The sequence below is a fragment of the Egretta garzetta genome, unplaced genomic scaffold (assembly GCF_000687185.1).
Source record: "Egretta garzetta isolate BGI_Z169 unplaced genomic scaffold, ASM68718v1 scaffold343, whole genome shotgun sequence".
Taxonomy (NCBI): Eukaryota; Metazoa; Chordata; class Aves; order Pelecaniformes; family Ardeidae; genus Egretta; species Egretta garzetta.
Genome location: NW_009259038.1, coordinates 1072587 through 1083701, shown reverse-complemented (window position 1 = coordinate 1083701; position 11115 = coordinate 1072587). Strand labels below are relative to the sequence as shown.

The window sequence follows — 11115 nt, the reverse complement described above, 5'->3', positions numbered from 1 at the left end:
CCCCCGGCTTTTGTCCCAGGCCCAGCCTGCAGCAGAGCTGGTGCGGGCTGGGGGGGTATATGGACCCTGTGTGCAAGGGGAGTGGTTTTCCTGTTAGGTGTGCAAGAGCTTGAGAGGGTCAGTGTCCGTCGGGCTGGAGCAGATATTAATAGCAGTTTCCAAACCAGCCACTGAGATCTAGAAAAGCGTCTTCCCCAGGAGAAGATGAAGCGGCAGGGGTGCTCCCTGTGTCACAAGCACAGAGAATCCTTCAAACCCTCTCCCCGGCCACAGCAGGGTCATCGTCTCCTACCTTGGAAGCAGTAGTAGTGGCAGTCCTGCTCCTTGGTCAGGGCCCGCACAGCGGGGAAGATCACATCCAGCAGCAGGCAGGCCTGCGGGAGCACAGCAGCGCAGGTAGCAGGCGGGCATGGGCTCTCCAGTGGGAGAAAACCCCACCATGAGATGGGCAAGAGCACTGTCTGGGTTTCCTGCTCTCACAGCAGCTCCTTGCTTGCTTTCATTCCCTGTCTGGAAGTCCTCAGCTCTTGAGGACTCGGGATCTGCTGCGGACAGGCAGGGCTGGAGGCTGTGCTCTGCCCGGGGGGCGAGCGCTGCTGCCGCTTCACTTGTGCAGGGGCTACTTTTGGCACCACTGGGCTTCTCGCCCTCCAGGAGAGGGGAATCCCTGCTCTTTAGGAAAAGCAAGCTCCGGGCTAATGTGCTGCACTCAGTGGGATGTGTGGAACTGCTGGTGTGGAGTGGTGCAGCTTGGCTGTGTCCCCCAGGGATCCGCAGCCCCTGCTGGTGGCTGCCAGCCCTGCACAAGGGGCTCTCAAAACCCCTGGCCACTGGGTTTGTGCTCCCCTACCTTGTGGGTGAAGCTCTCCAGCTGGCAGCTGAGGATGTTCGCCTTGCAGCATGTCAGCAAACCTCTGGTGAGCACCAGCTTCTCCAGCCCATCTGGCTTGAGGACAGGGGGGACCTCTACCACCAGCTCACCAAACTTCAGCTCCCTGGCGCCTGGTTGGAAATGGCTGCATTAGATGGCAGAAAGATGGCAAACTCAAATGCTGCTCTGAGAGCAAACTGCCATGGCTCATCCCAGAGTAATCATGGGAGGTGGCCAGTGGCAGCTGGGGCTCCTGCACCCCAACAGCAGGACATGGCAGCAGAGTCCGGCTTGGACTGCTGGTGAGTGGCACCAGCTTCTGTCCCCTTCCACCCAAACATGCCTGTCCCTGTCATCCCCTTCACCAGAGGCCATTCCCAGCTTGGGACAGAGCATGTACCTTGGTTGGGGAGCTGGAAGAGAGCCAGCACGGCGCTGGCCCCATGCTCGGGCTGGGGGGCTGTGTTCACCAGCATGCTCAGGGCTGTACCCGCCAGCAGCCGTGCATCCTTGTTCAGGGCCTGGACTCGCAGGGGAGGCAAAGATAGCTCAAAACATTTGAAAACCAGACCCCATTTAACCTTCCCTCCATGCCCATGCAAGCAACTACACAGGATCCCTCGGACGTCCCAGGCCTTGTGGCTGCCTCTGCAGGCCCCCCTGGGGGAAAGGAATGGGGAAAGCCCCCGGGAAGGATGGCAGCGCTCTGCTCCTGGGGACAGGCAGTACCGTCCCTCCCCAGGGCTGTACTCACCTTCCCCCACACCACCTCCAACAGCAGCCCCAAGAGGCTCTGCAGGGCTTCACTCTTCCCCACTGTGCTCCACACCAGGGGGGCCACATCCTTCGGCAGTGCCTGGAAGAGCTGGAGGCAGGCCTGGAGGGGGAGAAGAAGGGGGGACAGGGGCCGCAGGGATGGCTGTCAGTATCCCTCACCTCTCCAAAAGCCGCGATTCCCCAGGGGTGGCCATTTGAAATGGCACCGTATGCCACATCCCTCCTGGACATCGCTGCCAGTTCCCTGCTGGGAGGGGGCTCCAGCACATCCCTGTCCTTGCAGGGACTGATCTGTACCCCTTCCTCCAAAATTTGGTTCTTACCTTGACAGCCAGGTAGCCCCACGTGCTGCCGGGCGCAGGCTGGCTCTGCAGCACCCAGCACAAGGTGGCGGCCAGGAGCTGCAGCAGTGGAGCCAGGTTCTGCCGCCAGTGCTGCCGGCCCAGGCTGCTCTCCTCCATGAACATGCACACTGTGGGCAAGGGGACAGCATCAGTCCTGGTCCCTCCTGGCACTGTGCCCGCAGCCGGCCCTGCTCCTGGTTAAGCCAAGGGCTGTGCTGCCAGTAAGCAGGGTAAGAAGAGAGATGGGATGCAGGGAATGGTTTGGTTTGTCTGGTTTCCAGATGCCCCAGGTGGGTAGGCAGAGCCACTGGGTGCTGCTGGGACCTCTGCAGAAATCCCACGGATCTGACTGATCCCTGCTCTCCTTCCCACAAGCGCAGAGGACTTGGTCTGGGTGGGCAGGGAGAAGCCCCCGAAGGGGAAGGGAAGGAGCAGGGACTGACCTGACTGAAGGTCCCCAGGAGACAGCACCTGTGGGGGCAGAAGGACAGTTTGTCCCGCGTGACAACATGCTGGGGCTCGGTGTCTTGGGCAGGAGGGTCCTGCCTGTGCCAGAAGCTGTCCCAGTGATGAGCAAAGGGCTGGTATGACGGGCACCCATGTACCACCAGCTGCAAGCAAGGGCGAGCCCCTGGCACGGTGGGAAGAGAAGCAAAGGACCTCAGGCAGCCCAAACCAGGAGGTCCCTGTCACACATGGGCTCCAGCCAAGAGCCTGCAAAAGCTGGTGGCAGCGCCCAACGAGGTGCTCTCACCTCTCCCTGCAGTGCCAGGCCGGCCAGCAGCACGCCCACCTCCTGGGCCAGCAGGGCCTCCTTCCCCACCGCCAGCTGGGTCACTATCTGCCAAGAGACACCCAGGGTCAGCAGGTCCGCCCGGACCCCCAAGAGATACCAGGTGCAACCTGCTTTTAGGGGAGCTCTGTGTTGCCACCGCGGCCGCTTTGCCGGTAAGGATGCACAGCACCAGGGCTGTGCCAGTGGCAGGCAGAGCCGGGCAAGACCACTGCTTGCACTTGTGGCTAACGGAGCTCTGAATCCACAGCCCAGCTGGTTGTGTTACAGACCTGTTCCAGTTTCTGGAAGGAGCTGGAGCTGCCAGTTGCCTCCATCTGGAAAGCCAGGACACAGCGGAGCAGGAGCCGTGCCTCCGCCTCACCTAGTGCCTGCAGAGCCTCGCTCAGCGCCCGTGACAGCAGGAGAGCCTCCTCCAGGTGCTTGTCCTTGCATCTCTTGGCAGTACTCCTGAAACGGGTTGGGGATGGTGGTGAGGATACCCCAGCGTGGTGGGGATTGGGGTGGGGGATACCCCAGCTCAGTGGAGATTAGGGTTGGAAGTGCCTCAGTTCAACGTGGAGCGGAGTGGGGGTACCCCAACTCGATTTGGATTGGGGTGGGGGTGCCTCACCTTGGTGGGGATTAGGACTGGAGTGGGGGTACCCCAACTCGATTTGGATTGCGGTGGGGGTGCCTCACCTTGGTGGGGATTAGGACTGGAGTGGGGGTACCCCAACTCGATTTGGATTGCGGTGGGGGTGCCTCACCTTGGTGGGGATTAGGACTGGAGTGGGGGTACCCCAACTCGATTTGGATTGCGGTGGGGGTGCCTCACCTTGGTGGGGATTAGGACTGGAGTGGGGGTACCCCAACTCGATTTGGATTGCGGTGGGGGTGCCTCACCTTGGTGGGGATTAGGACTGGAGTGGGGGTACCCCAACTCGATTTGGATTGCGGTGGGGGTGCCTCACCTTGGTGGGGATTAGGACTGGAGTGGGGGTACCCCAACTCGATTTGGATTGCGGTGGGGGTGCCTCACCTTGGTGGGGATTAGGACTGGAGTGGGGGTACCCCAACTCGATTTGGATTGCGGTGGGGGTGCCTCACCTTGGTGGGGATTAGGACTGGAGTGGGGGTACCCCAACTCGATTTGGATTGCGGTGGGGGTGCCTCACCTTGGTGGGGATTAGGACTGGAGTGGGGGTACCCCAACTCGATTTGGATTGCGGTGGGGGTGCCTCACCTTGGTGGGGATTAGGACTGGAGTGGGGGTACCCCAACTCGATTTGGATTGCGGTGGGGGTGCCTCACCTTGGTGGGGATTAGGACTGGAGTGGGGGTACCCCAACTCGATTTGGATTGCGGTGGGGGTGCCTCACCTTGGTGGGGATTAGGACTGGAGTGGGGGTACCCCAACTCGATTTGGATTGCGGTGGGGGTGCCTCACCTTGGTGGGGATTAGGACTGGAGTGGGGGTACCCCAACTCGATTTGGATTGCGGTGGGGGTGCCTCACCTTGGTGGGGATTAGGACTGGAGTGGGGGTACCCCAACTCGATTTGGATTGCGGTGGGGGTTTTTTTTAGCCGGCCAGCGTGAGATGGTGGCTGGAAGAACTCTGAAATACCAAACGAAACGCTTCGGGGTGAACCAGCCGTCCCTCTCCGCCGGGCCCCATTGCACCAGAGCAGGTTTGGTCCCCCCGAGCCCTCCTGCCACGCCACAGGCACCATCCCTATTAGCCAGCATCCCTATTAACACCAATAGCCAGCAGAGGACTCTGCTTCTTCCAGCGGGATGGAATGGCCTTTGGAGAAAGAGATTTATAATTATCATTAGATCCAAACGATTTTATCTGGCTTCTTTTTGTCACTTGGCACAGGGTTGAACTATTTTAACGGGTGTGATTTGGGGGCTGGACTAGATGACCTTTAAAGGTCCCTTCCAACCCAAACCATTCTGTGATTCTGTGATTTCTGTGTCTTTATTAAACATAGTTATAACTCCTGACTAGCACATGCCACTGAACTTCACCCAGCAGCTATCCGGAAAGTGCTCCTGGCTGGTTTTGACCTTGAAGGATTGGTTTTCCCCTGGGTTGTCACAGTGGCTGGCGCTGGGGTGAGCGATGGGCATCGGCCGCCGGGGCAAATCAGTGGCACGGGCAGCCCAGGAAAGTGCGGCCGGGACGGGCCAGAGTCTGCGCTGGGTGACCGGGAAGGTGCTGAGATGTGGCTCCCTGGGTAAGTGCTGTGCTTGGGGGCAGAGAGGCCCCAACCTGTAGTTTTTGGCAATACATGACAGCACTATCCATCTCTGTTCTGCTTTAGAAATCAACCTGGATGCCCAAATCCAGCCACGGATCCAGGTTTGCCCTGACTGCTGGCTCTATCGACCAGTGAAACAGCCCAGGATTTGCCCCGGGTAAGGCAGAGCAGTGCAGGAGGACGGTCACGTCCCTCAGACCTGCTCCTCCACTCCCCGAGCCCTGTGGCCATCCCATGCGGGTGAGGGAGCAGGGGGAAGCACTGCCAAACCAGGGCTCCCATGGGTGCCAGCGCCCAGGCAGGGGCAAGGCGAGGGAGAGTGCTCCCATGCTTTAGGGTCTCCGAAGCTCCCGTTCCCATCCCCTTGTGCTGCCTGCAGAAGGGAGGGGCAGGGGAGGAAGAGGGGATTTTTTTTCTGATTTCACCATAGGAAGGATTTTCAAACCCTATAAATTCACTTTTGACAAGCGAACGGCTAAAGCAGATTAACCTTTTTGCTAATCCTCTATAATGGCTTTGGAATCTCCTTAACCAATAAGAAAATGATAAGAGCCTGTTTCTTTTCTTTTTATCTATATCTATATTGTCTTCTCTTGTCTGCATTTTTTTTCTTTCTTGTTTTATTTTCCTTTCCTTTTCTAATATGAAATAGCCCAGCGATCCTATCTCCTGGAGGCTCAGTAAACAGAACATCAATAATCCCTTTCCTTTATTCCTCTCCGGTAACAGGGTGCAGAGAAGTGTCTGCCGATTGGGATTTGATTACCAGCAGCTATCAAAAGTCTCTTTGTAAGATCTGGGTCCTAAATCCCATAATTCTTTGATAAAAGAAGTATTACCAGTCCATTTTCTGAAGTGAAAGGTACGGGAGGAATGAAAGAAAGCAATCAGCGGAGATCCTAATAGGCTAAGTGCATGTGCGGTGGGAAGGCAGGGATGGGCAGGGGAGGCCAGGGAAAGGCGTCCTTTGTTAAGGATGGGGAAGGAGGATTAATCTGCTTCGGGGCTATGATTATTACAGCTGAGAGCAGAAAGGGTCGGATCCTGAGCCTGCCCACGGCACATCCCTGCTCGCCTGCCCTGCCATCACTCTGGACGGCACAGTGTGGGGAGCAGAACCCAGCCCCACATCCACCTCCTGTCTCAGCGTTTGGATATATATATATAAAAGCTGGGAGCAGTTTGCAGTGATCCCTGGCATTAGTGCACCCCCAGTGTCTCTCCGGAGCGCTGACACCTTGGCAGGGCAGAAGGGAACGTATCCAAACCAGGCAGCTACAAAGGCGTCTTCCTCTCAAACCTACAAATATGTAAAGATTCATAGACCATGGTTATAATTTAGGTGATACACCACTGGAACAGCTGAAGGAGAGGCAAATAAAGTGATGGAAGAAAAAATAGTGGTTTGGTTTTAAGTGAGGTCTTACAGAGGTTTGAGGGGCGCAGGTAGAGCAGCTATGGGACATCTCTTCCTGGCAGTGGGAGACCAGCGAGGTGAGGAAGGGCAGGCAGAAAGCAGGGCCAAGGAGAAAATAAAGGGGACTGAGAGGGGGCTCTGCTGGGGACTGGCTCTCGTTTCTGCGCGATGCTGGAGGGGTTGCTGGGCTGTTCAGCATGAGGTCATGAGGTGCCATGAGCGCCTTCGATGCACAGCAATTTCACAGCACTCACCTGTGTGTCTCCTTGGTCTACCGTGAGTGGGACCGGTACCTTCTCTCCCCTGTGAAGAAACACCGAGTGGGAGAGTTCCCCGTGCGAGCTCCCAAAGCCTTGCTACCCACCTGGGCTTAAACCGCACTGAGGGCAAGAGAACTTGGGTTTAAACTTTCCTAAGCAGGCTGAGCTCAATCCCAGGTTCTCTGTTTCAACACCAGTTACTCATTCCAGTTATGAACCCAAGATGGGAGATGACCTCTGTCCTCCCATGGATCACATCTGCCAGGCCTTGCTGTTTGCCCTTGGGAGGGTTGGTGCCAGGTGCCCCCTCCCATCCTCAGTCACCGCTCTTGGCCGTAGCCTCATCCCAGTTTCTCTTGCTGAATGGAAGAAGTTGGGAATTGGACTGACAAAGCTTTGGGGAAGCCTGGCTGCCCCGGGCAGCCGTCCTGGCTGCTCTGGGCTCACTGAACCCCCATTAGCTCCGGCATCGAGACCACGCTCCCACCCGAGCTCCTGTGGGACCTCGCACTCCTCCCCTTCCCAACGCCAAGCAGGGGTACAGCTCGGCTGTACAGGAGGTCGCTATGTGTCACTAAGCTACACCACAGAGCTACCACAGGCTGCCAGTAATCTAATTTATTAAGGGCTTTGAATTCTTTAAGAGTACGTTGGATACATGCAAAGCATCTGCATTATCGCTATGATTAGGGCAGCAGAGGTGGGGGAAAGAGGAAGGAGGGAAAATACAATTTTTATGCTTTCAGCAGAAAATAAATCAACTTTCACAGAGTTCTGGCGAAGCAAAAGGCTGTTCTATCATTAAAAATGATTTTTTCTTAAGCTGAACTCTCTCTTTTCTGATATTGTATGATATGACAGCTCTCTTTTGATGGGAAAGCTTTCATTTGGCCAGAGAAAGGGATAATTTGCTTCTTTTAAGGAGTTAATCCTCTGGTCCATTTCCGGGCTGGGAACAGCTATCCTCCCCCTTCCTTGGATCCGAGGCGGCAGCACAATGGAGATCATAACCACCTCAAATCTACACCCGAGATGGAGAAATCAGATTTCCTTCTCCAGTCATTTTTGTGGGATTAGCTAAATCTTAGATCCACACTAACCCTTCACAAAGCTGCCAAGATTAGTTAGAATTTATTTTATTCACAGGGGGGTTTACGGTTTTCTTTCCAAAGGGATTATATCTCTGTCTATATATATATATATTTAGGGTGGCTTCAGTCATAAAGCAGCTAGGTTAGAGGGAGAAAAAGTGCATGTGCGTATAAAATAAAAACTCAGCTGCCAGAATGACAGTCACTTGAAACGCCAAGACAAAGCAGCGATTCTGGATGGTTTCACCGGTCCATTTTAAAAGCTACGTAAGCTTTCTTTTTCCCTGCAAGACCCCAGACCAGAGTTAGTGCACAGAGAGCAAACCCTGCTCAGCGTGAGCTGCCTGTTCCCGCGGCTGCTGCTGCCAGCAGAGGATGTCTTCAGAGTCAGCATCGGACACCGACGCTGGCAGGAGAGGCCTCAAGAAGCCGTGTTCATTCAGCATTGAGGACATCCTCTCCAGCCCAGCAGAGAAAAGCCCCCAGGTCCTGGTCCCACTCTGCCTGCGGGGCATCTTGGACTGCGCACCCAAGGGGCTGTGTGAACTGGAGGCCATCCCAGCCAGCTCCCTGCAGGAAGAAGAGGAGGAGGAGGAGGAAGAGCTGGAAGGGGCAGGCTGCAACTGCTGCTGCTGTTCTCACACCAGCACCCGTTCCCGGCAGGACTTGCCGAGTTGGCTGGGTGAGTGTTTGGGTTTGTTTTGGGTTGTCAGGCTCTGGAATGGGCTGCCCAGGGAGGTGGTCGAGTCCCCGTCCCTGGAGATACTTAAAAGGATAGATGAGGTGCTTCGGGACATGGTTTAGTAGTGGGATGGCAGGGTTAGGTTAATGGTTTGACTTGATGATCTTAAAGGTCTTTTCCAACCTAAACGATTTTATGATTCTATGATTCTATGATTCACGGCATAGGGCTCATGGAGGGGCTGGTGCCAGCACCGGGTGGAGGGGAAAGCCTGGGCGCTGAGTGACGATATAGCGCCTGGCCTGCCACTGCGGTGGTCTTCTCAGACCCCAGCTCTGGCGAGGGGCAGCAGGATCCATTCCCAGCATGGCTCCTAAGAGCTCATGCAGTGCTACCAGGTTTTTAAAAGCAGCAGAGGCTATATACTGTACATGACTGTTTTACTGTAAAACCGAGAGGAGGATGGTTCTAGGGGTGGAAGTTCTCTGTGGAGTGTGGGGCCCCGTGGTCATGCTGCCCACGCACAGATCTCTGCCTGTGCTTCCTGACAACACTGGCCCTGGGGAACCTCACTTGGCCTTTAAGGAAAAGAGGTTTTGGCTACATCTAGCAAAATTACTGCGTCTAGCACTAAAAAAAAAAAGAAAAAAAGAAGGTAGCAAACCCTTAAAAATGCAGTTCAAGACCATCCTGAAAGTTCAGAAATCCCCCATGTCAGGACTGAAACACAGCCCCTAGCCGGGCTGTGAGTTTCCATCCATTTTCTGGAGCTGGCTATAGTGCAATTGGTAAGTAAACAAGGAAAACGCAACCAGTGCTCCCCGCCTGCACACTTCCCCCAGAGTGATGCCCTAAGCCCTTTTCTCACTTGCGCAGTGATCATGCAGCTCATCCCCCACGCCAGCTGGCCGGCTGCCTCCCTCCAAGCCACATGCATGGATTCAACTTGTGCCTGAACTGCCTTGAGCAAGGTGGGTGTTTCAGCCCCTCACCCCTAACGCTGCCGCTGCACCTCTCCCCCTGCAGACACCCGGTTCCCCTGGCCTGTGCAGCTCTTCCACTCGGCAGTCAGGGTCTGCAAGAGTCCCCAGGGGAGCCCGAGCAAGCTGCAGACTTTCCACCAGATCCAGCGCCGGACACGCCGGCATCGCACCATATTCACCGAGGATCAGCTGCAGGCCCTGGAGACACTTTTCCATCAGAACCAGTACCCAGATGTCATCACCCGCGAGCACCTGGCAAACCGCATTCACTTGAAGGAGGAGAGGGTAGAGGTGAGATCCCACCGCTCGGGGAGGGGCTGTTTGCTCCAACCCACTGTGAACACAGACCAGGGCATTGTACTGTTGTTTTTGGGAGCTGCAGACCCAGGGGCTCATTTTGAAGACCATTCTTGGGTATTCGACAAAACACAGTTCAGGTGTGGCAAGCAACAGAAGAACATAAAACAGTTCCGCTGCACTGTTTCGTTCTGGTATCCGGTCTCGTAATCTCACTCTGTCTCTCTCAGATTCACCTCTACGCCCACAGGCGTGCCCAGTTCTGCCCATCCCCTGCACCCGACTGTATGTTCCTTATTTATGTGATCCTTATGAATTCTGAATTTGCCATGAGGGGGGTCCCAGCTCCCTTGTGACCCTTACATGTATCTGAGCAGGATTGCAGGGGAGGGACTGATTAGATTTTGTATCAAACTTTTATATCGGGAAATATATTGCAGTATCACAAAGCTTAGGCTGCACAGCCCAGGAGCGTAACTGCCTGCCCCCCTCCAAGTAACACATGCAATGCAAAAGTTCTTCTTTTTTTTGCACTTTCTAGGTTTGGTTTAAAAATCGGCGGGCCAAGTGGCGGCATCAGAAGAGGGCGTCTGCTTCAGCGCTGATCCTTCAAGGCACCAAGAAGCTCTCTGAGGAGAGCTGTTAGTGGTCACAGGCTGCATCTCAGCAGATGAGCGCCAAGAGCATCCATCTCCCGTAGCTGACAGGTTCTGTAGGGTGGTAGCCCAAGGGGTGCTAATGAAGCAATTCCCAGAGGAGGAGGATGTGTAAAAGCAGACATGGTACTTTCCCGTGCCAGTTCCTCTTCCAAACCTAGTTCACGTGGCAAATAACTCACCAGGCATGACCCTCAGATGCTTAAGCAGAAACCACTGCCAAAAGCCCGTGCAGGGGACAGAGCTCTACCAGCATTAAACATGTGTGCTTCAGGAGAAGGGGAGACTCCCCTTCTTGTCTTTGCTCTGTGCAGGTAGTACTTGTGCTTGTTTTACCACTGTAGATTTGCGAAATATCCTGCAAATGAATGTTCCCTATTTTCAGCGCCTCGATAGCATCTGGAGTTGCTTTTGAGGTTGAGCTTACTGAACGGGCGATTTGTTCCTGAACCAAGAAACATGGATTTCTCCCTACAGCCGGTGGGAGCGATGATCCATCCGCTGTGGTGAGAGGGGTCGGCATGGCAAGCGCTCAGCTCGCCTCCATGGCCAGCCCATGCCGGTTCCCTGCCCGTGCAAGCGGTGTCCCCACGGCAGGGCTGAAGAGAAACCACGTCCTGTAAAGCAGTGAGATAAATAAAACTGTCCCCGTCACCTCTGTGCGTGCTGTGGAGAGCCGGCGGCGGGGCCCCGGCC

The 11115-nt window shown here is 55.5% G+C and overlaps 2 protein-coding genes across 2 annotated transcripts in view; one reads left to right on the top strand and one right to left on the bottom strand.

Moving 5' to 3' along the window:
- LOC118451888 overlaps positions 1 to 4444 on the bottom strand; it is a 14170-nt gene extending 9726 nt beyond the window's left edge. Inside the window, 10 exon segments of the mRNA XM_035890478.1 lie at positions 293 to 374; positions 851 to 1002; positions 1185 to 1187; positions 1272 to 1392; positions 1626 to 1748; positions 1972 to 2120; positions 2436 to 2463; positions 2747 to 2833; positions 3058 to 3235; positions 4404 to 4444. Of these exon segments, the coding sequence (XP_035746371.1) occupies positions 293 to 374; positions 851 to 1002; positions 1185 to 1187; positions 1272 to 1392; positions 1626 to 1748; positions 1972 to 2120; positions 2436 to 2463; positions 2747 to 2833; positions 3058 to 3235; positions 4404 to 4444 (964 nt within the window).
- A 3732-nt stretch (positions 4445 to 8176) lies between these two features.
- GSC2 (goosecoid homeobox 2) lies at positions 8177 to 10409 on the top strand. Its single transcript, XM_035890477.1, is given in 5 exon segments — positions 8177 to 8483; positions 9510 to 9840; positions 9842 to 9903; positions 10014 to 10048; positions 10305 to 10409. Coding segments are annotated over 5 exon segments (840 nt in total).
- Positions 10410 to 11115: the final 706 nt, after the last annotated feature.